The 20,522-nt window shown below is 45.2% G+C and overlaps 1 protein-coding gene across 1 annotated transcript; it reads right to left on the bottom strand.

Annotated features, from left to right (window-relative positions):
- Nucleotides 1-1,833: 1,833 nt before the first annotated feature.
- Nucleotides 1,834-10,743, bottom strand: LOC138787295 (RNA-binding protein MEX3B-like). Its single transcript, XM_069964524.1, has 2 exons — nucleotides 9,986-10,743; nucleotides 1,834-4,782 (listed from the first exon to the last, which is right to left on the bottom strand). Exons 1-2 carry the CDS (start codon nucleotides 10,731-10,733, stop codon nucleotides 3,512-3,514), a joined length of 2,019 nt encoding a protein of 672 aa, XP_069820625.1. The 5' UTR covers nucleotides 10,734-10,743; the 3' UTR covers nucleotides 1,834-3,511.
- Between the last annotated feature and the right edge of the window lie 9,779 nt (nucleotides 10,744-20,522).

Raw genomic sequence — 20,522 nt, 5'->3', positions numbered from 1 at the left:
AATGGCAGTTATTTACTGTTATATGGCGGCCATCCACTCAATTTCACCATTGTTTGAACAGATCCTTTGTTTTTAATCCACTCCTGGTTTTGGTTGCAATATGAGGACCACAATACTGACTGAAATATATGTAGTGTGAACCCAGCCTTAATCTGCAAATTCAAATCTGGGCCATCAAATCTGCTGCAGATCCTTTACGTGTGAACGCACCGTTTCAAAGGAAATTTCTAAAATACTACATATGGCTAGGATCTTTAGAGATCCATTAAGTGAGATGGGAATACCCCTTTGAAAAAGTATATTCATTGCCTGCACACATTTTGAAAAAAAATATTTTGAACATTTTTAAACATTGCCTACAAACATTTTGAACTCCAAACCTCTGGTAGTTAAAAGGTATCTGTCATGATGATTCCCGCTAGAGACCAGTGTGTAGTCTCAGCTGACTCTGATGGATCTAGTTGCTGTGGGTACACCCTGCAACCGGTGGAGTTCCGTACATTTTACACAGGCCTGGGCATGGAACCGCCAGGTGTGGGATATATCCTTAGCAACACAATCTTTCAGTGTCATCTGCAAATGCAGGCCAATTTACAGAGAACAGATACACTTAAAGGGAATCTGTCAGCTGTAATTCATGTTCAAAAATACTGACAATGTTAAGACACATTGTACTTTTCGTATATCCAGCTGTGCTTCCAGGATGTAGAGCAGGAGTAGGGAACCTTGGCTCTCCAGCTGTTGGAAACCTACAACTCCTATCATACCAGGAAAGCCAAAGCTTTAGCAGTCTCTGAGCTGACAGGACACTCAGCTAATCTCTGGCTGGGACCGCTGTGGCCAGTGATTGGCTAAGCGACCTGTCAGCTCAGAGACTGACTCTGAAGCTGCAGCTGTGGTGCCAGGACCAATGCAGAGCGCAGGAGTAGATCGGGAGTGTGGACAGGTAATTTATTAACTGTTTGTTCATTCGTCAGTCATCAGCCACGCATCGCTATTACACATAGCAATTCGCGGTAGGCGGCCAATGATTTTACGCCAGGGCCTAAAGAAACGATCAGCCGATGATCGCTGTCTCTATTACATTGAGCGATAATTGGCCAAATCGGGCCGATTCGGACGATTATCTCTCCATGTAATAGGGCCCATAGGAGGTGTTATAGCTTGAACAGGAGCTCAGGAAAGTCTCCGACTCTTTTTACTATATAATAAAAGCATTTTAGTCACAGACAAGTATATGAAAGGAATCACATATCTCCTGGCTCTAACAGCTATGTAACTAGCCGTTTGGAAAGTGAATTGAAGCCGACAGGTTTCCTTTATAGTGACTCTGTACACACAATCTGACCCCCCCCCCCCAAACCACTTGTACCTTTGGATAGCTGCTTTTAATCCAAGATCTGTCCTGGGGTCCGTTCGGCAGGTGATGCAGTTATTGCCCTAAAAAAATACTTTTAAACTTGAAGCCCGTGCCAAACAGGAGTATCTGTGCCCTTACTTTGCACCACCCCTCCGTCCCTCCTCCCCACCCTCTTCATCATTAGGAATGCCACTGAAACATTTTCTCCATGCTGAACATTCCACAGGTCCTTAATAATCCAGCCCATGTGCTGGGCTGCCACAGGTAGAGAATAGGAGGCAATCTGCCTGGAGCATTCCTAATGATGAAGAGGGTGGGGAGGAGGGACGGAGGGGTGGTGAAAAGTTAGGGCACAGATACTCCCGTTAAGGGTGCCTTCACACCTAACCTATCGCAGATTTAACTAAATGAATGAACACAGCATTAAAACCGCACTGTCAAATTTGTAAGTGCGGATTTGATGCTGTGTTCATTCATTTAGTTAAATCTGCTGCGGATTTTCTCCTGCGATACGGTAGGTGTGAAGGCACCCTTAAAAGTATTTTTTTAGGACAATAACTGCATCACCTGCCCAATGGACCACAGGACAGATCTTGGATTTAAAGGAGCTATCCAAAGTTACAAGTGGTTTGGGGGGGTCAGATTGTAGGTAGAGAGTCGCTTTAAGGACAATTATTTTATAATGAAAGCACTAAGCAAACCAATATAAATACAATTTAACTGACAATCCTACTCTACTGCCCCTTGCTATTAATCATTGCTAAAACCATTGAATTATAATACTGGGTATAAGACCAGAAGGAAGTGGGGAATTCTATAAAAGGTGAAGGCAGTTTGATGCACTGGGAGGGACTACAGTCCTCAGTGCACATATCCGGCACTTCCTATGGCCATCGGCATTCATGAGCAGTTGGAGTGACATTATTGCAGAGCATTGCCTTAATATTCACGCAGAGGGTGGATCAATAAAGTGATTGCTTTAGTACTGCCCCCAGTGCACCAAACTATCAAATGTATAAATAACAGAGGTTTAAAAGAAATTGGCGCTGAAGATAAAAGGTAAGAAAGTTACCTTCTTTCTTAGGGACCTCAGCTCTGTGGGAACATAAAATCAGGTTAGACTTTTCTAACCTGCTGTAGGTTTTCCTTTCATTTATGCAGTCCCCATATAAGATGGCACTATCCTCTCTCTATTCTTTAGTTTCATTTAAACTAAACAAGTCAGATACCTTGGACCGGTACCTGGCAGTCCTGGACTGAGTGAATCGCTCAAAGGGTCACTCAAATTTATAGAGAATCTAATGAAAAGGATTTGTCCTCAAAAATGTACTGTCACCTTGTTACTGTTAATATTGATGCCTCTATTTAATAAAACGTGTCCTGTTCCTATTATGCGTTTGTTGTCATCTTCTTTATAATGTCCTTAAACACACTGGTCACACGTTACAATGCTAGATAGCTTTTTTCCCTCTGCGTGAGGTAATGTTGTAGGAGATTGCAAGAACTATTTCCTTCTTCAAAAAAAAAAAAAAAAAAAATTAGGTATTTTTAAACAAAGAAATAAACTATACCAACTCTATACCTGCCTTGATCCCCTGCAGTGGCGTTCCAAATGAGCCTCAGTACCAACTGCTCCCCACTTCCTTTGACATCTCAACCTTGTAGGAAATGCTTAGTCAGCCAATCACTGCCTGAGACATGCCACCGCTGGGCCACTGATTGGCTGAGTGGACATTGCTTGACAGTTGATACATCAAAGGAAGGAAAGAGAAGTGGAGTTCTGCAGAGTGGCAGTGGCAGGGTATCAGGAGAGGCAAGCTTGGTTATTTTTTTATGTACTTCCTCTAAAGATAAAAAAAATCTACCAGATTAACCTTTTAAATGCAGTAGACAAAATAGTGAGGTTTACTATTCTCACATATTAAGCTGTTGAAAACTGAATACTGTAAGGGGTACTGAATAATCCACTTGTATTACCCAGAGAAAAAAATTGGGCTTCCTGTAAACATATGACAATTCCTTCTTTTCCAATATAGTGTCTTTCTCCACTTTGTATCTCCTAACATATTAGTAATTTAAACAATACATAAGAGAACTGTCAGTGGCAAAAGAGTGTAAAGCTTTGGCTAGTGTTAATGGCTAAATATAAAGTTAGGAGAAGATGCGGATTGCTTGTGTAGCGGGGGCATGGCAGGCTGGACACTCCGGTAAGACCCGCTCACAAATCCGGATGGCACATTCCATGCAGAAGAGATTATGCCCACAAGGCACTAAGGCTGCTATGACCTCACTCTCAAAGCAAACTACACAGTCTCTTCCACTCTTACGTTGGCCATCTGAGCTGCTGGAGTCAGTGGGAGAACCAGATGCCACAGATGAACTGGTAAGAAGAGAGGATGAAGATGAATAACCAGCACTGTTGGAAAAAGAAGAAAAGGATCCCTGGTTTGGCAGCCATGAAATACTACTAATTGGATCACTGTGTATTCTGCGGGCTAGAGGATGCTCAAGCCCAATTCCATTATCAGGCACAGTAGGAGAGAGCAAAGGTGTTGTACATCCACTGAACCCACTATTTCTCCTGTGATCTGGACACCCACTCAAGTTCTGGAGCTGTCCATTTGAGGTTGCCAATGTTGACCAAAAAGTTGCAGGTGTATTCAAATCCAGGGCAAGATGCTTGACGCCAAATTCACATTCTTCTATGCTGACCGGAGGCTGTCCTGTGCTGGAATCTCCTTCTGTTGAAAAATTTCCAGCTATAACAGATCTAAAAGGACTCCCAGGACATTGCTCTCTGCCTTCTGTGCAATAATAGGGACTCTCTAATAACGAGCCATGCAAAGTTTCACTCCGTGATGCACTGGAACCTTGACGTGGTGCTGGCACTTTGGACCACAGATTGCCTGAGCATCCTGCTAACAACTCCATGCAAACATCTGTACCATTTGAATGGAAGTCACTATCTGGCTGGAAATCTACCAGTGAACCTGTCCTCATGGTAATGTGAGCCTCTATTTCCTCTCGTGCCCGGTCTACATTTTCTGGCATGCCTGTCACTTCAAAGATAGGTTCTTTGTCTCGGCTGGGTGTAACAATGTAAGTGTGAGTAGTCTGCTGGATTCGCTTAATGGTAGCACCTTTGGGCCCAACCACAAGACCAACAACACGGTATGGAACGCGAACCTGAATTGTTGTTTGCCCTGGCAAATTTGGAGGTCCCTGTGTGGACCCTGGAATTCCATTACTCTTATTTCTGGTGGCTCTTATAATAGAAAAGTGTTCAGCTGCTGCAAGGATCTCACGTTTGGCCATTTCTACATCCTCTTTCCTTCCAGTTACTATGAACATAGGCGCCTCTCCTCGGACAGGGGTCTTGATATAAGTATTAGTCTTGGCTCGGAGAGCTTTAATTTTACACCCTATAAAAAATAATAATGAGAAGAACAAAAAATAAAATTTTATTTAATATAATATATTGGGTATTGGTAAATGTCCACTCTTAAACATTATTTAGTTTTTTTGTAAGCTGCCAGAATAGATCTAATAGATTATGTATTTCTGTAGCTCACAGAACAAACCATTTCTGGTATACAGAGTAAGGCAATGTTCACACAACGTAAGGTTCATATTAACCATGGCCGTTGTCGCCGATTTGAAAACACGGCGGTGATTAATATGAACCTTACATTGTGCTGCTCTCTGTCAGTTTTCTGCAGCCGCTATTTTTTGAATAGCCGCAGAGAACCTGTCAGTGCACACAATGGAGTGTGCGGCTTCGGCCACACACTCCATTGTGTGCAGCGGTGAACTTGGACGCACATGCACCCGCATCCAAATTCAGTGGCAGTGAAGATCCTCTGGCCGGTACTGCAGTACCAATTGGGATGAGCTTCTCTGACACTGGCCGTTCCGTGAACCGGCTGGGTCACAGAGCGGCTGTTGTCTTACAACGTGGGAACATTCCCAACACAGTATTTGGTCAGTATTTTGCAACCAAAACCATTGAAATTGGATTGAAAACACAGACTGTTAAAACTGAGTGGATGGCTGTCATTTAATGGCAAATTTCAACAGTGTTTGAACATAGCTTTTTTTTTTTTTTAAATAAACTCTAGTTTTCCAACAAGTAGGCACAAAAGAAAGAAATTCGCCAAATTCAAACAAAGTCACTGTAACATCACATAACATAGATGAGGTGGTGAAAAGAAGCAACAGTATCCAATCAGTTGGCATGGTAGTCGAAAGATGCTTTGTCCATATGCACTGTACCTGTAGGCTTGGATCCCAAGGCACTTGTAGCATCCGAAGGTAGGATGCCAGTTTGCTTTTCTCAAGCAAAAGAACAGCCTTTCTGTATTTTCAATCAAGTCCTGATTTTGATTGAAAAATACTGCGTGGGAACATAGCCTAAGGCCAGGCTTACACTAAATTTTTACTGTCAGTTTAACCTATGCATTTAATGGGGAAAAATTTATGGGAAAAACAGATGCAGTAGTATGCCTTCCATCAGTCAGCATTCTCTAATGACTTAATAAAGGGATACTCCTGCAGAAAAAAAATTCTATTAAAAAATATCAAGCCTTCCAGCTGCGGATTGTCCTGCAGGAAGTGGTGTATTCTTGCCAGTCTGATACAGTGCGCTCCACCTCTGTCCGCAACAGGAACTGTCCAGAGCAGCAGCAAATCCCATAGAAAACCTCTTGTGCTCTCCAGAATGGAAAGAATATTCCCCCACTTCCTGCAGGACATACAGCAGCTGATAAGCACTGGAAGCCTTGAGACTTTTTTTTTAATGGAAGTAAATTACAAATCACTGGCACTTAAGACATTCCCCAAAAATAAGAGATAGTACCCCGTTGGGAGTAAAAATTTCATACTAAGACAATGTCTTATTTTCCGGGAAACACTGTAGAGACCTCCAATATGCCTCGACATAATTGTGACTAAAAGGCCTTATTATGATCCTTATGGCAACATGCCACACCCCTCTGCATCATGGGAGATCAGCTGTCAGTAATATAGATGACCCGAAGCGCTCATCTAAGCAAAGCGAATCGCTTCATTTGATAGGCGTTCTACTGATCATGCTGCCGGGCTTCCCACACTGCTCCGCTCCATGCCACTCCTCCCAGGATGCAGGAAAAATCTGGATTTAATTCTGGGAAACTTCTCCTAGTTTCCCAGGAATGGATCCAGCTTTTCCCTGGCACCCAGAGTAGTGCGGCAGGGAGCGGAGAAGTACGGGAAGCTCAGCGGCTTTATGAGCGAAGCGCTGATCCAACTAAGAATTCGCTTCGTTCTTCTCTAGTCAGTAGGACAGCTGGGCTACCGCTGAAACTATCCGGAGCCAAGAAAATATCCTGCTAAAAAGTGCCTGCGTCTTATCTTTTCCCAGGTACTGGGAAACTTCTCCCAGTTTCTCAGGACTGGATCCATCTTTTCCCAGCACTGGGGAGAAGAGTCAGGAAGTGGAGCAGACTTCAAAGCTCGCAGCCTGATGAGCAGAATGCAGATAGAAACAAAGCAATTCACTTTGTTCCTACTGTAGATTCGCTCTTTTATAGTTTAGATGATATATTAATTTTATAGAGGTTAAACAATGTTAGATTGGCAGGGGTTGTATTCCTGGCACAACCAACAATCATATATTAACAGGGGTGTTAAATATTCTTCTTATTATTATTGATATTTTAGGTTATAGGAATGCAAAAAAAATTGCTTTCTTTTGAAGTTTGACCCCTTCTCTTCCTTTACAGCATAGATCAGTGTTATCGGCGATCTGTACATAGAACCTGACTGAGAGCACACTCTCTACACAGATCACCAACCCGACCGGACAGAGGTAAGGGATCGCAGCTGCCCGACATTATCTCTGGCCTCGGCCACACTGATGTGTGCGGGACCGCTCACACTGCAATGGTCCCGCACACATCAAAAGTCCCTCACTGTCAGGAACTTATATATACGCTCCTGCTGCATGGGGCATCTGCAGCAGGAACGTATTTATATATTTGTATTGTGGACGTAAAGGGGTTGAAGTGAATGTACCATTTTTTTGAACCGCGTTTCCAAGTACGGCGCCGGGGCTAATACACTGAAGGCAGCCGGGCCTCCCCCACTGCGGCACTGGCTCCCCTGTGCGGCACTGATCTATCCATGGGTCATGTTTAACCGAATGTAACTGATGGTACATTCACTTTAAAGTGACTGTACCACCAGGCCCAGGCTGAAGCACTAGAGGCGGGCCGACCCACCCCCAGTGGGAAGAAACCCCAGCCCCTCCATGACGTGACTCCATTGAAATCAATGGAACCCTATGATAGAGGGGCTAGGGTTTCCTCCCACTAAGGGTGGGTCAGCCCGCCTCTAGTGCTTCAGACTGGGCCTGGTGGTACAGTCACTTTAAGGTCATTTTGGGGTTAAAGTGTCACTGTCATTATAACTGTCAACATCTAAATCAACAGGGAGTGTGAAATAAAGCAACTTGTGCTGTTTGGAAAAACAAAACAAAAAAAACAGTACAGAGAGTCACGGCTCCATTAATCACATGACTGCCTTTGAGAGCTCACATGGTGACCTGGGATACACTGAACTTCCTGTGAATGTAAACTGCAAACATGCTTTATTTCACATCTACTGTTATAATGACACATACACTTGTTACTGTAGTTAAAAAAAAACCTTTTAACATGTCAGTGATATGTCAAAGGTTTCATGGGTCTGAGTGCTCAGAGTGGTGATGGAGTGTAGGTTTAGATCTCTGCTTGCTGACTGTGAATGAAAACATTTTAGGTCCATCCAGACTCTAAGAACATCGATAACACTTATAGTATACAGAGCTGTGACATATTACAGAAACCTAGGCTCAGGGACACATATAAGTCTAGGGAAGCAGCTCTTTCACTAGTGACCAGGTGCATGGATGTAATGCGGATGATGTCTCCAAGTCAATAGACAACTAAGGCCCCCTCTTCACACGTCTGGAAAAACCATCCGGATTTCCGGACTCATCGACTTTAATTGGTCACGGACACCCTTCTGGATTTTTCCGGAAGGGTGTCAGTTCCGGAAAATAGACCCGGAAAAATAGGACATGTCCTATTTTTGTCCGGAATTCCAGCCCGGATGCCCCCATAGAAGCCTATGGGAGCGCCTGAACCACGGGCACTTTCCTGATGTACATCAGGAAAGTGCCCGGGATTCCGGATTGTTTGACAGCCAATGTCGCTGCCACAGGCTGCAGAAGTACAACTCCCATCATGACATGTCAGCCGGGCATGATGGGAGTTGTAGTTCTGCAAGCTGTGACCATTCAGTTTGCAGAACTTCATCTCCCATCATGTCCTATTCTTTTCTTCTGATCAGGAAATCCTGAAGGTTTTTCCTGATGGTTTCCTGAAGGTAAAAACGGATTACTGTCAGGAAATCCTGATACTTTCCTGATGACATCTGAGGTGTCCTGATCAGGATTTCCTGACAGTAAAAACTGACACGGACGTGTGAACGGGGCCTAACCCAGCCCCCCAGGGAGGAGATAGGAGATCACATGTCCTGTGTCTACAAAGGGAGGGGAAAGAGGGAGCAGCATGTTGTCAGAGTGGACACAAAGATGAATTTAGATGTCCAGAGACAATAAAAATGAGGGAAAAAAAAAAAACAGGTAAAGGGTGGAAGATAGGTTATACATGTATATTAGACATAGGGTAGTATTAGGAAGGGGGATAGTTAGAATATTGTTTATGTTACCCAGATAACCCCGTTAAGTTTAGCCTATTACTCTAAAGTGGTGATCTAGAGAAAGGCAAAAACCCCATGAGGTAGAAGACAATTTTTGTCATTGTTGGAAGACTCCAAGTTTAGCAATCAGAATAAATCCGTGGATCACGAACCCTCACTCCCCATAAATGTAACCATACAGCAGAGCACAAGAGCAATAAGTTTGGCGTATATGCTCAGTGTGCACCAGAGCTACAATACATCCAGATCTTCCATTCGGATTTTGATCACTTCCCTTTTGTGAGTGTTCTGCACAGATCGGTCAGAGTGGGGGGCATTGGGGCGCACAGATCGGTCAGAGTGGGGGGCATTGGGGCGCACAGATCGGTCAGAGTGGGGGGCATTGGGGCGCACAGATCGGTCAGAGTGGGGGGCATTGGGGCGCACAGATCGGTCAGAGTGGGGGGCATTGGGGCGCACAGATCGGTCAGAGTGGGGGGCATTGGGGCGCACAGATCGGTCAGAGTGGGGGCATTGGGGCGCACAGATCGGTCAGAGTGGGGGGCATTGGGGCGCACAGATCGGTCAGAGTGGGGGGCATTGGGGCGCACAGATCGGTCAGAGTGGGGGGCATTGGGGCGCACAGATCTGTCAGAGTGGGGGGCATTGGGGCGCACAGATCGGTCAGAGTGGGGGGCATTGGGGCGCACAGATCGGTCAGAGTGGGGGGCATTGGGGCGCACAGATCGGTCAGAGTGGGGGGCGCACAGATCGGTCAGAGTGGGGGGCACACAGATCGGTCAGAGTGGGGGGCATTGGGGCACACCAGCTGCCAGGTGACTGGGATTGAACTGAGGAGGGACACATGTGTAGGAATGTGGGGCTTGTGGTGGCCCCAGGACTCACCTTGCCTCCCCACTATCTCGGCCACATGCTCAGAGCTGGGCACAGGGACCCCCTCCGTCATGTTGGCTCCCCTCCTGCGGGCCCCCAGCAGCTGATCAGCTGACATCTCTCCGTACAGCTCCCCGGGACTTGCAGGACTTGGGAGCCCCGAATCCAGCGCGTTCTCGTCATCCGGATCATCCTGAAGTCCCAGCACTGAGAGCGGATCCAGCAGCAGAGGGAAGTCCTGCTCGCCCGGTGCACCGGAGGGAATGAGGAGACACCTGGGGGAGGGCAGCGGCTCCTCAGGTGGCCGCAGGTGCCCGGGCTCTGCCGCCTTCTCCGGTAACAGGTTACTGTACACATCCGCGGAGGGAGCCCGGGCTTCGGGATCAGTCTCTCCGCCAGTGCGGTGTCCATATGGGCCAAGGCTCTGGACCGGCGAGTGGCCGATATACCCTGACTGAGCCAAGTGGAAGCCGCGCTTCAAGACTTCTATAGCTTGCCCCCGGGTGCCCGTCTCTCCTGATGTGTCTCCTTCCAGTGGCCCCCGGGGGCCCTCTCCGCCCGGCTCCTCCTCCCCCCGGGTCTCCTCCATGCCGTCTTTGCCTATAGTGCTCGTTCCCGATCCGTGCTCGTTCTCGCTGCTCACCCCCTTTGTTTGCTGCACGGCGTGTGCATTCATGTCACAGGGTAAAGCCCACAGCAGCTGCATAGGAACCTTCTCGCCTTCAGGAGACGACGGGGCGGGACCTTCCTCCCCTTCCATTGATACGATTAGACGAAGAAAACTTCCGGTGGTTTTGTCAGTAAAAACTTGATGCTCAATTGGCCCAGAGAAACGAGCCAGGGATCCGCCCACTCTGCGATAGCCACGCCCACAGTGTTATGAAGTTAGGTGGACAAAAGGGGCGCGGAAAAGGCCGCGCCCAGACGAAGCCGGCCGGCGAGTGACAACACTGATAGAACACCAATGGCGCGCTCTGCTGACGTATTATTACAGCCGCTCTTACTGGTCATAAAGAGAGGAAGCGGCCAGTTCTTAGATACTTTACAAAGATTTACGTGATGGCTGCGTGGTCATGTTAGGCGCAGCACAGGTTACTAACAGTATGTGAACTGTTGCATGGCCACAGAGAAAACCAGGAAGTATTTAGATCCAGGGAGAGAAGAACTGTACAGGTAGCTGAGGATTCCCCCATAGAAATCAATGAGATATGAGGGTTTTTTTCACAGATGTGATGTAATCAATGTACTTTAAAGCAGTGCTTCTCAAACTTTTTCTATTGGAGCCTCACCTAATAGACTAAATGATGCCTGGGCCTCACCAGACTGACCAAGAAGATGCTGGGCCTCACCATCTGTGATGGAATGAAATGTCCAAAAGTGATCCAGCGAGACAGCCGTCCTTAATAAAATCCACTTTTATTTAATTCAGACAAAGATAAAAAGTCCAACAGATGGACAATGCGACATGTTTCGACATAAACGTCTTAATCATTGCATAGATACATGGTGTGTATGAAACATATAAATAGTGCTCAAAACAATTAACATAAAACACAACAAGTAGCTCACCTGTGTTAGTGTCTAGCAAACATCATAGAGAGAATCTACAACCAACAATGGGAGGAATCACAGGTATTCAGCTAGACACATGACTGGTGAGTAACAACTCCATCTAGTGGTTCGGAGGAATAATACATAGTGGGGAAATCAATACGAGTACATCAAAATCCGTCTTATAATTTAACCCCTTGGGGAAACGAGAGCCCAAATTAAAGGGAACCTGTCACCCCCCGTGCCGGGGTGACAGGCTCCCGACCCCCCGTTAGAGCCCCCTATACTCACCTAATCCCGCCGGGTCCCGTTTCTGGAGGTGGTCGGGTGACTGAGATCTCAGCCGCTGCAGCCCGGCGTGCGCTGAGAGATGAGTCCAACGCTCATAGAGAATGACGGAGCGCTAGACTCTCCTGTCATTCTCTATGGGTGTTGGACTCATCTCTCAGCGCACGCCGGGCTGCAGCGGCTGAGATCTTCACCCGACCACCTCCAGAAGCGGGACCCGACGGGATTAGGTGAGTATAGGGGGCTCTAACGGGGGGGGTCGGGATCCTGTCACCCCGGCACGGGGGGTGACAGGTTCCCTTTAAGGATCCAAAATGCCTCTCTATTAAGTAGCTTACGCTGCCAGTCTCCCCCTCTTGTATCTTTAGAAACTTTCTCAATACCAAAAAAAGAAAAAAATGTCGTTTCACTATTGTGAACATCTACAAAATGTCGTGCGGCACCTGACATGTTAGTACTGTTTTTTGCAATATCATATAGATGTTCGCTAATTCTGACTTTAAAGGGGTATTCCCCCCAAGAGGTAAAAAAATGTAATGCTCCCAAACCTAGCTGGCCTTACTCACCAAGTCCCCCTGAGTATTTTGAGCCGTCTCTCATCTTTCTAGCTGCTGCCGTTCCTGAGTTACAACTTTTTCTAAAACATGGTCTATATCCAAGATAGGAAACTACATTTCCCATCATGCAATGCTTCTGCCTGATGATGGTGAAGTAGCAGAGCTGAGACAATGAAGGAGATGATGACAGTGTAGCAGAGCTGAGATGGCTGTGTCGGTGTAGCAGAGCTGAGTTGGAAGTGACGGTGTAGCAGAGCTGCGTTGGCGGGGACGGTGTAGCAGAGCTGAGTTGGCGGGGACGCCGGTGTAGTAGAGCTGAGTTGGCGGGGACGCCGGTGTAGCAGTGCTGAGTTGGCGGGGACGCCGGTGTAGCAGAGCTGAGTTGGCGGGGACGCCGGTGTAGCAGAGCTGAGTTGGCGGGGACGCCGGTGTAGCAGAGCTGAGTTGGCGGGGACGCCGGTGTAGCAGAGCTGAGTTGGCGGGGACGCCGGTGTAGCAGAGCTGAGTTGGCGGGGACGCCGGTGTAGCAGAGCTGAGTTGGCGGGGACGCCGGTGTAGCAGAGCTGAGTTGGCAATGATGCGGGCGATTGCGAGGGGTGGAGCTTGTCGCGGGGGGCGGAGCTAATCGCGGGCGATTGCGGGGGCGGAGCTAGTCGCGGGCGATTACGGGGGGCGGGTCTAGTCTCGGGCGATTGCGGGGGTCGGAGCTTGCCGTGGGTGATCGCAGGGGGGGGTACCGCGGGTGAGTGCGGAGGCTATGCTGCAGGTGTGTGAGGGATGCCACAGGTGATGGGGGGGGGGGCGGTCCGTTGTGGGGCGGGGGCTGTGTGCTGTGGGTGAGTGCTGGACGGTGTCGGAAGGCTCTGGACAAAGGGGGTGAGCTCTGGGCTGGGGGTGACCGGGTGGCTGCTGTTAGAGAGGGATGCAGTCACAGCTGCGCTGATCACTGTCTCCCTCTGTAACAGCAGCCACCCCATCAGTGTTCTCAGTCACTTCACTGTGCTGGGACTGAGGACACGTGATGCCGACACGGAGGGTGGGGGCCAGGAGCAAGGAGCGTGTCGGTGTGGACTGAGGTCTGATGATTCTATGCAATCCATGGAGGTGAATGCAGCTGGATAACAGCAAAACTGTGCAGAATCCGTAATAACTTTATATTGGAAAGATGGAAAGCTACGGGTGGGCAGCGTATTAATGTAAAAATAATTTTGGGGGGAATACCCCTTTAAGTTTACGTGATGTACATCCTACGTATAGCTTATTACAGGCTTTACATTCTATCCCATAAATCACATGATCGCTATCACAATTGATGAACGAATTAATTTGGTAAGTCTTGTTGCCTTCTGAATCACTAAAAATATTTGTTTTCTTAACTAACCTACAAATATTGCATCTTCTCCCCCCACATGGAAAGAAACCAGTTTGGGATAACCAGATTTTGTTGCAGTTTTGCTTTCTAGGGACAGTTGGAGATATAAGGTTACCAATGGTAACCCCTCTTTTAGCTACTACACTGACTCCTGTCTTCAGAATGTAATTGAGTTTGTCATCTTGATACAACACTGGTAAATATTTGTTGAAAATCTGTTTGATCTGACCAAATTGTTTGCTATGTGCTGTTGAAAAAAACAGGTTAGTTTTACTATCATTTATGTTAATGGATTTACGAGAAGAAAATAATAAGGAGTTACGGTCTCGACTAGCGATGTCATTTTTAGCTTTATCTAAAATCCATGGGGCATATCCCCTCTCTCTCAGTCTCTTATCAATATTGGTAACTTCTTTTTGGTAATCTCGTATGTCCGAACAGGCCCTTTTACTTCTCAAATATTCACCTTTGGGAATAGCAGTGATTGTATGCTTTGGGTGGCAACTACGTGCATGAAGAATATTATTACATGCAATCGATTTTCTGAATAAAGAGGACACCACTGTCCCACTGGTGTTATCCCCCCTTCAATTTTATATCCAGAAAATCGATTTCATCCACAGCTCCTGAACTGGTAAAACTCAAATTTTAATAGTTGTGATTGATGTAGTGAATGAAATCCTGTACGGACGGCACATCGTGACCCCAAACAAGTAGGAGGTCATCGATGTACCGTCCGTACCACTTGATGTAATTTTTAAAGGGATTATTGTCTGTAAAAATAAACATTTCCTCCCACCAAATCATATACAAATTAGCTTAAGTTGGAGAAAAGCAAGACCCCATAGGGGCACCTGTGGTCTGTAAATAATATGTTTGATCAAATAAAAAATAATTATAAAAATTAAACTAATTATAAAAATTAAACTAATTAAAAATTCAACTGCCAACAGAATAAACTCATTAATGTCTGCAGAGTAAATGTTATTCTTCTCCAAATGATGTCTTATGGCCATAACTGCTAAACCATGAGGTATGTGGGAATATAGTCCCACTACGTCACATGATATCCATTTATAGTCACTCTCCCATTTAAAGCTAGTCATAGCTTTCAGGACTTCTCTACTATCTTTGAGATAACCCACAGAGTCCTGTACTAGCGGTTGCAACAAATTATCTATCATGATACTCAGTTTCTCAGATAGAGAGCCCACACTGGATATCACAGGACGCAAAGGAGGAGGAAATACGTTCTTGTGCACCTTTGGAAGACCGTGAAATACTGGAGTCAATGGCTGTTTTACAGTTAAATGTTCACAATCTTTCTCCTAACACCTAACGATCTCCCTTCTTCCAAAAGTGCACAGAAGGCTTTCCTGCATTTTTCCTCCGGATTTCTATCAAGCTTCCGATACGTGTTAGTGTCATTCAAAATCAAAAATGATTGTTTCATGTACAAATCATGATCCAAAATTACTGTTGCTCCCCCTTTGTCTGCTCTCTTCACTATTACTTTCATATTTTCCAAACCTGATAATAGTTTGCTCGTTTTAGAGAAATCAGTGTTTTGGGGGGTACAGTCATATAACAATTTTAATTCTCTCTCTATCGCCCCCTGGAAATTATCCAAAACACTCGCCCTAGATTTAAAGGGAATGTGTCACTTATTTTTTTCTTTTTTTATTATTTTTGTTTCATTTAATTAATATCTTTAAAAATAGTTAGACTTTGATTCCTGTTTTTATATTTTGTTAAATTAACAATAATGTGCTTCCCTGGGGGCTGCCATTTGCAATTGCATCTGTGTATGTCTCCCTGCACGACACATACACAGTTGCTTTATGGCAGCCCTCAGTACATTGGAGTCAATAGACGGCTCCCGTCCCGTCTGCTACAATGTAGCTGAGAGCTGACATGCGCAGCTCACACACACAGGGAGCTGGAGAGGGAGCCAGACGCCATACTTGTGGAGCCCCCAGAGAAGGTACACAGTGCCCAGCACTATCCTCAGCAGCTAGCCGCTCTCCCCCTCCTCCTGCTCGGGCTGTGAGACTGATCTGATAATGAGCCGGCAGGACTCAGCTCCGTGCAGGAGGACGGGGGAGGGGACGCACAGAGACTACAGTGCTACATGCTGGGACAGGGGAGCTCGGTCTCAGTAGAGAGTGGATGGAGGAGGCAGAAAAGTGTCACAGGGTACAAACACACACACCGTATACGCAGCAGATACGCAGCAGATTTGATGGTGCAGATTTGATGCTGTGTTCAGTTATTTAGATCTAATCTGCTGCGTATCGCAGCAGTAGAAAAGCTGCCAGTGTGTTAACCCCATCCTTCCCACTGCCTGTAGCTACTACACTGCATCTGTATATGTAATGCAAGGCTAACATGGTATAGATGGGATATATATATGACCTGGCAAAGAATTTCATTTTAGCTCCCAAACAATTAGCAGCAGCTGAGGTCTAGTAAGGGGTTCTGCAGCAGCTGAGGTGTATATGAGGTTCTGCAGCAGCTGAGGTCTAGTAAGGGGTTCTGCAGCAGCTGAAGTATGTGGTATGAGGTTCTGCAGCAGCTGAGGTATGTGGTATGAGGTTCTGCAGCAGCTGAGATGTAGTATGGAGGTTCTACAGCAGCTGAGGTGTGTGGTATGGTCAGAGGCTACTGGAGCCTGAGCCGGGAGCTGCATGTGCACGGAGATCTGAGGGTAGCTGTGAAGCACCAGGAGCAGCTGTCAGGAGACCTGCCTGTCTGTATGAGCGTGCGTGTATGAGTGTGCGTGTATGAGTGTGCGTGTATGATCTCCCCGTATGGGTGTGCACGTATGATCTCCCCGTATGGGTGTGCGCGTATGATCTCCCCGTATGGGTGTGCGTGTATGAGCTGCCTGTCTGAGTGTACATCAGGGAGGAGAAAATTAATGGTAGTAGTGAAGTGCTTCGCTTCGCACGGCCGTCGGCTTGTCAGCTGGCTGCATTTGAGTTCTGCTCTGCATGTCTGGATAAGTGGAATACAGTCCTGGGTGAAGTTTTGCAGGACTGTATCCAGATTTTCGAGTCATCTGGAGCAGAGCTGAGGTGTATTATGAAGTTGGCTGGGGACACACTTCTATCAGTATCTGTACTGCTATACAGACAACAACAAAATGGCACTGCTCCTTTCCCCTCTTTGTTCTGTGAAAAGAAGGGGGAGGTGATGATGTCACAGCAGTAAAGCAGAGACTGCCTCTTTTCAGCAGCTGTATTTCAGGTTACTTTTCACCTGCTGGAGCTCCCCCTAGGGGCCATCAGTGGGAAATATCAAACATTAGATAATTAATTTTTCATATTTCCTTACATGTAAAAAATATAAATAACACATATAAATTAACCAAAAACAACAAAAAATGTAATTTTAACACTTTCCAGTTTTTTTTTTCTTTGTGACACATTCCCTTTAATGGGGTAAAAATTAGGGTTAGATCTAACAGACAGACAACAGATAAGGAAGATTCCATTTCCAAAATTTTGAGATGCATCAAAGACATTTGTTCTTCAAATGAAAATAAAGATGTTCCTACATTAGCCATATCGTGATTCACATCTATATTAGATTCAGAAATATCCATATCAACATTCAAAAAATGTCTTTTAACCGTCAGTAGTCTGACAAACTTATTCAGGTCTAGTAGAGTACGGAAAAGATTGAAGTTCTGATCGGGAACAAAATTTAACCCTTTGCTGAGAACCTCAATTTGTTCCGGAGACAAAATAATAGGTGACATGACAATTATGTTGTCTACTTTCGCTTGCGACTTGGATATTTGGAGGGATTTTTTCCTCCTTTTGCCCCCCCTTTTCCTTTTCCTCCGTTTTTTGACCCCTTTGACACAGGTGTAGGGGTATCACGATCGGAGGTTTTGGAAGCTTCGGTGGAGGAATAATCCGTAGAATCAGCATCAGTTGATGAGAAGGTCACTCTGTTCTCTGAATAAGTTGTGGTAGGAGATTTTTTTAAAATAGATTTTAGATTCTTTCTCCTTTTACAATCATATACTGTATTAGAATTGTAGTCCTGAGTATCTTGTTTAAGTTTTCTCTGCTTCAGTTCCATGATAGATTTCTCCAGATTCTTGATATTATCCTTCATTTTATTATGCAAGATATCAAAGTCATGATTTCCAATATATTGTTCCAGGTTTAATTTCACCTCTTCGATATCAGTTTTTAGATGCTTTAACTTTTGCTCCTCCTCCTCTACATTTAAAGTCATAAGTTTTATGGAGCATTCTGAAAGAATCTTATTTAATTTATCCATGAAATCAGCCGAGAATATTGTAGTTGGTAATTTTTTAATTCTTAGTCCCCTCGGGATCATGGATTTCTGGATGTACATTTTAAGGGTGTTAAAGTCCCACCATGTGCGCTGTTCACTGGCTAACAGCTTTTCCAAATCAGCCAGCATGGTGTGGTAATCTTCCTTAGATGGACTTTCTCCAGCCCTAGTAAACATTTGCAATAGTTTATCAAAGCGTTCATCTTGTGCAACAGGTTCAGTAGGTGCCGACATTTTAAGGCTGAAAAAGTCACTTTTCCTCCAAAATACAAACAATGTCCAAAAAATTAAAAAATGTGTAGCTTATAGTTACTTTTGTAAATACTGACTCCTCAGCTGGGCCTCACTAACAACTAGGGGGCGCCTCACTGGTGAGGCCCGCCTCACAGTTTGAGAAGCACTGCTTTAAAGTGACTGTACCACCAGGCCCAGACTGAAGCACTGGAGGCGGGCCGACCCACCTTTAGTGGGAGGAAACCCTAGCCCCTCTATGATAGGGTTCCATTGATTCTAATGGAGTCACGTCATGGAGAGGCTGGGGTTTCTTCCCACTGGGGGTGGGTCGGCCCGCCTCCAGTGCTTCAGCCTGGGCCTGGTGGTACAGTCACTTTAAAGAGGATGTACCATCAGGTACATCTTCTTTAATCTGACCCACGGATCAAACGGCGCCGTCACGGGGAAGCCGGTGCCGCGGTCCATTTTTGGAACCAAGGACCAGTTCCCATGTACAGCGCCGTTGTAGCCACGGGTCCCGGACCGGTGCTAAAGCACAGGAGGCTCCATTGATTCTAAAGGAGCCGCGTCATAGAGGAGAGGGAATTCCCTCCCTCTGGGGGGTGGGCCGGCCCGCCTCCTGTGCTTCAGCACCGGCCCAAAAATTAATATATTGTACAGTATCTCATGCATTACATTATGAGAGGATGTTAGTTACTTAACAACATAACATAAAAGAAAAATATTGCATTTCTGTAGTGTAAAAGCCAGACATAAAATGTTCCAAAAAGAGTTCCTTAGTATGTTCTGTAGAAGTTGAGAAGTGGGAAAATTGTAGTCCGTAGTCGGAGAACATTACCAGATGTATATAAGTTATGTTGTTAGAATGCCGTTAACAGAAAGAGGATATATTATCCAATAGTAGAACGGTTTCTTACACGTACCTAATAACAGAATACCTTGAAGAGAGACAATAGATTGAGGAACTAGACAAGACAGATAAATGATATAAAATAGAGTAAAATTTAGGAAGGACATAACATAAAGCACAAGACATACAAGACACACGACCAGCCCGCCGCTCCCCCGTCTGAAGTCAGAGATAGGTGCTCAATGAATAACATAATTTCAATTACTGGAAGCAGGAATTTTGAGTTTTCCTAGTGTATTGGCGGCATCAGCTTCCATATACCATTTTGTATTTTTAAAACAGGACATGAAGGTGATGATTTCAGTGGCAGATAATAGTTCAGCTATTATTAACCTCCATTTTTTGAAAAAATTCTTTAGAGATGAATTCGGACTATGCAATGCATTGATTTTCTCCAAATGGAGGAGATGTATGACGGTATCTTTGACTTCAGAAATAGTAGGAATAGAATCCTTTATCCAGTGTCGTAATACACATTTCATAGTAACAAGTAAAACAATATGGATTCCCTGCAGTAAAAATATTCAGGTTTCTACACCATCCAAATTCTCTGAATGATAATGGAAAATACATGGGAGTGGATCGTTGGGTAGCGCAATACCCCAAATGGAGTCTATTAGTTCCCTGATCTCTGTCCAATATTTATGTAGTTTTGGACAATGCCAAAGCCCATGAAGGAGATCAGCTTTGTGAAGACTACACTTAGGGCATTGTTTCAGAAAATGTTCAGGTGCATTTTTCCAAGACCAATCAAACGCGTGTGTGGCCTTGTGTAGAATTTTTAGGTGCATTTCCCTCCATTGTTCATTTATTATAGAAGCTCTAACTGCTTTCAGGCCTGCTAGAAGTTTGTTTTATAGTTGAGGGATAGGAAAGTCAGCTTCCCATGATTTAAAAACGTTTAGTTTATTGTTCATTTGAGTGTGGTTTTTGAGAATATTATATATGTCCCGTAATGGAAGGCAAGACTTATCAGAGGGTAGGAGTTTATGAAATGTATCGGAAGAGAGAGTGTTATGGTCTCCTCTAGTATGAGACATGTAAAAGGATTTAATATGTTTGTATTGAGCTTCTTTGGATGTGGGTAGGGAAAATTTACTGCAAATTTCCTCCCATGACATTAAATTGTAATCATCTTTTCTTAAAATGTCTCCCAAGTGCATGATTCCTTGTTGTTTCCAAATTTGGAATAGGTTGCTCGAGTAGCCCAGGGGGAAAGAACTTGTTTCCCATAGGGGAAGCATTGTAGAAACATGCATTGGGAGATTAAATAATTTCCTAATAGATTTCCAAGAGGCAATCGTATCTTTAATGAGAAGATGT

This window comes from Dendropsophus ebraccatus, chromosome 3 (genome assembly GCF_027789765.1).
Source record: "Dendropsophus ebraccatus isolate aDenEbr1 chromosome 3, aDenEbr1.pat, whole genome shotgun sequence".
NCBI lineage: Eukaryota > Metazoa > Chordata > Amphibia > Anura > Hylidae > Dendropsophus > Dendropsophus ebraccatus.
The sequence above is the reverse complement of the archived record's forward strand: the minus strand, read 5'-3'. Positions and strand labels throughout refer to the sequence as shown.

Excerpts from the sequence above, each read along its gene's own strand:
- LOC138787295 (XM_069964524.1), bottom strand. The coding sequence starts at position 10,733 with ATGGAAGGGGAGGAAGGTCCCGCCCCGTCGTCTCCTGAAGGCGAGAAG. Across the intron at positions 4,783-9,985 it reads CGAGATAGTGGGGAGGCAAG|GGTGTAAAATTAAAGCTCTC; the intron begins GTGAGTCCTGGG and ends TATTTTTTATAG.